At 42.9% G+C, this 3,968-nt stretch overlaps 1 protein-coding gene across 1 annotated transcript; it reads left to right on the forward strand.

The window, feature by feature from the left end:
* The first annotated feature begins 1,260 nt into the window (after positions 1–1,260).
* rxfp3 (relaxin family peptide receptor 3) lies at positions 1,261–3,599 on the forward strand. Its single transcript, XM_017407593.3, has one exon. The coding sequence runs from the start codon at positions 1,695–1,697 to the stop codon at positions 2,919–2,921; it is 1,227 nt and encodes a 408-aa protein (XP_017263082.1). The 5' UTR covers positions 1,261–1,694; the 3' UTR covers positions 2,922–3,599.
* The last annotated feature ends 369 nt before the right edge of the window (positions 3,600–3,968 follow it).

Here is a 3,968-nt window from a genome sequence, read left to right on the forward strand (position 1 = left end):
AGAATATTGCAAATTATTCTGTAACAGAAAATACTCATGATTATAATAATTTTACCTTTGATAAAACCATGTAAACACACACAGGCAAAAATATTATCATCCAGCTTTGCTATTAGGCTGCAGACAATAATGATTTGGAAACTCAGAGACAAAGTCCTACACTGCAACACTTAAATTACTTTATTCAAAATGGCTTCTTTGATCTATTGCCGCTGATGCACCTTTTTACTAAAGGTGATAATTGCAGTAGAGCTTATTTCACTCATTTATGCCTTATATGTGAATATCATTATATGAGCAGTCATGAGCCTTCCAGAAAAAATACTGCTGTGTCTTAAGATGTGTTTCTTTGTTGATGTTTGCAAGTTGCTTTATAGGTACTCACTGCAAAAATCAAACACACACAAAAAAGAGTTTACTCAGGAAAATTTTACAAATGCATGATGCAATTTTGAAATGTGGCTCCACGCTCAGTATAAACAAATATTTTTATCTGCATACTTTATCTGACAAATTTAGCATAAATACAAACCAATACATGAAAAAGGATCAGACTTCTCAATCCCAAACAGCTCTTCCATGGACGTCGCCATTTTTAACCCATTTTTAGTCACTTTCTGTAGGTAAACAAACACGTTTAGTTGTTCTCAAATTTTGCTTACAAATTATTAATTTCTGGACACATCAATATGAGAAAAAAGTGCAGATTTTGTTACCTATATTATGAGTTTTTCTTGGTTACTGGTCTCTTATGACAATCTTAGATTCTTCTGGAAGGAAGAATCCCCCCCACATATATCCCTCCCTTAAAGAAGATGGGTAGATCAACCACACCTTGAGTGAAGCTAGGAAGAGTAAGGTAATGTCTTCTGCTAAATATGGAAAAAAGCTGCAGCAGATTGCTGAAAAAACAAATAAATAAACAAACAATATCACTCAGAAATACATATGGAAACAACTATTGCATAATGAAGTGGCTCAGAATTGCTTTGAGCTAAGGAAATTTACTACACGCAGCTGGTTGAATCAACAAAAAAGCAACTTTGAATATCTCTGAATAAAGATCAAATTTCACTTGCTTTTCCCTTTCACCTTTCTCTTAACCTGTATGAGATAACGTATCCGCATACATGTGAGACGCTAGAAAGGATGGGAGGAGGGAGAAGAGAGAGGAAGAGCGAGAGAGAGAGAGATAAACAGACAGACAGAGAGAGAGAGAGAGAGAGAGAGAGAGAGAGAGAGAGAGAGAGAGAGAGAGAGCAGAGATATACAGGTTCAATTAAACAGTGAGATTCTGTCAGGATGAGATGAGTTTAAAGGGGTTATTTGTTCCCTCGTAGCGCCCGTTCAGCACCAAGGACAGCGCCAGATTGCGCCGGAGCGCTGCGTCAGGACGCGTCCTCTTTTTGTTGGAGAGCCTCAGACACATTCAGAAAAAAAGGAAAGAAGAAAAAAATTTGAGAGCAACAAGACAACCCGATGATCATCTACGGCACATTTTCTCCTATTTCCATCCTTTGGATTCACAAAGAAGCAGCTGCGTGTTATTCTGATTTTATAACCAACGTAGTTTTGGCGCATGAAACTAGAGAGAGGATTTGTTTTAATTTTTTACCCCTCTTCTCTAAACACGAATGAGTTGGATCAGGACATGACTTTGCTAAAGAATTTTGGAGGATAAAAGGTTAAAAAAGATGTCAGGAGAATTTACAGACACTAATGAGGAAAGCACCTCCGGCTCGGTCCTCAACTTCAGCTGCGTTTCCAACACTACCAACTGCTCGCACCATGAGTTCCGCATGTTGGAACTGGGCAGAACGGATTTTGTGGGAGACGGTGCTGCTGCCGTGAGGATTACCATCTCTGTCATCTACTCCCTGGTCTGCGCGCTGGGTCTGGTAGGGAACCTGCTGGTCTTGTACCTGATGAAGTCCAAACAGGTGTGGAGGATATCATCCATCAACCTGTTTGTGACCAGTCTGGCTGTGACGGACTTTCAGTTCGTGCTCACCCTGCCGTTCTGGGCGGTGGAGAACGCGCTGGACTTCACCTGGCCTTTCGGCAAAGCCATGTGCAAGATCATCTCTTACGTGACCGCCATGAACATGTACGCCAGCGTGTTTTTTCTCACGGCCATGAGCGTGGCGAGGTACTGCTCCCTCGCCTCTGCGCTCAAGGGCAGGCGGCGGCGCGCGCACTGCTGCTCCGCGCGCATCGTCTCCATCCTCATCTGGTTCGCCGCGGTCTCCGCCGCCCTGCCGCAAGCCGTTTTCTCCACCACCTTCTCCGTGTCCAACGAGGACCTGTGCCTGGTGAAATTCCCGGAAACCAACGGGTCGTCGACGCAGTTTTGGTTCGGCCTTTATCACTCCCAGAAAGTGCTGCTGGGCTTTTTGGTGCCTCTGGGCGTCATCTCGGTGAGCTACCTGCTGCTGCTGCGCTTCATCACCTCCAAGAACATCAACACCTCCAGCGCCAAGCGGCGCGCCAAGGTCACAAAGTCCGTCACCATCGTGGTGCTGTCCTTTTTCCTCTGCTGGCTGCCCAACCAGGCGCTGACCGTCTGGGGCATCCTTGTCAAACTCAACGCGGTCAACTTCTCCTATGAGTACTACACTATGCAGGCGTACGTGTTCCCCGTGTCCGTGTGCCTGGCGCACTCCAACAGCTGCCTGAACCCCATCCTGTACTGCCTGATGCGGCGGGAGTTCAGGAAGGCGCTGAAGAATCTCTTCTGGCGCATGACCTCCCCGACCATGACCACCATCAGACCGATCACAGCCTCCACCAAGCCGGAGATGGAAGAGCAGGGCCACGCGCTGGTGGCCGGGAACGCACCAGTGGCACCGGCGGTGCTGTTTTTCCCTCCGGGGGCTGTGATTTACAACGACAGGCGAGATCTGCCGCAAAACAGCACGTAGTTTCATGACACTTTGTGTTGCTCCCTGGAGTTCTTACCCTGCATGTTGCCAGAACGCTTAAAGAAGTCCAATCTACTTTTACTTTTGTTTTTTTTATTCAATGAGCAGATAAATCACCATAAATCATATCCACACATGTTGTTCCAGCACTCTAACCAAGTTTGCAATCAGAAGTATAATTCACCTGTGTACAAAAATGACGAGCATGTTTTACGTGCCATGTTTGTTCAAAGATGTAAAAATGTTTAACGTGCCTGTAAACTGTATCAGTAAACTGTGAGACACTGCTCCTTTTCTTTGCTCAGAACAGGGGGCTCCAAGCTGAGGTTCACACCTGTGACCCAAAATAACACGGAAATGAATCCTATTCATACTAGATTTATAAATACAAAAGGACGTTTTAGAAGGTTTTCTGTCCAGTTTAATGCAATATGGGAATACAATTTGACTAAACTACCAAATCAAGGAACTAAACAGACTGGTTTTTATAGCCTACTTGCAGTTTGTTATCCTGGTTGCCACTTCATTGTTTTCACTTCCAGCTACAAACTCTGGTCTTAAAATCTGAAATTCATGAAAAAAAAATGAAACAAATTTAATATATTAGTGGCAAGTTTCTGGGGGACAACACAGAAAGTAGATTTTTGCACACAGATTACTGCATTATGAGTTATTGGAATACGGTATTAATTATGATAAATAAAGACTTGTCTTTGATAAAAACTGAAAAGCTTTGCTTATTTATTTTTTTAATTTATTTGTCAGGGGCGATGCAGTGAGAAAATTGTAACAGGTTAGAGTCCTTGTCCCGGCAAGGCTGTTGTACCCACCGACACAATGCAACAATAGTCACAACAAATCATCATTAAATCATCAAATTATTGAAGGAAATGAATAGCTATATAAATTTAGTGAATAACAGTACACATCCAACAAAAACAGATCATTTTTACATTAATTTTAACTGAGTGCTTCATTATTTTAAAGTTAGGATTTTAAATTTTCCACAGATATAAACAGAGCACACATTTTGCAAGAACATGGTTT

The sequence above is a fragment of the Kryptolebias marmoratus genome, linkage group LG14 (assembly GCF_001649575.2).
Source record: "Kryptolebias marmoratus isolate JLee-2015 linkage group LG14, ASM164957v2, whole genome shotgun sequence".
Taxonomy (NCBI): Eukaryota; Metazoa; Chordata; class Actinopteri; order Cyprinodontiformes; family Rivulidae; genus Kryptolebias; species Kryptolebias marmoratus.

What these genes read in the sequence shown, in the direction of transcription:
- rxfp3 (XM_017407593.3), top strand. Translation starts at nt 1,695, where the DNA reads ATGTCAGGAGAATTTACAGACACTAATGAGGAAAGCACCTCCGGCTCG.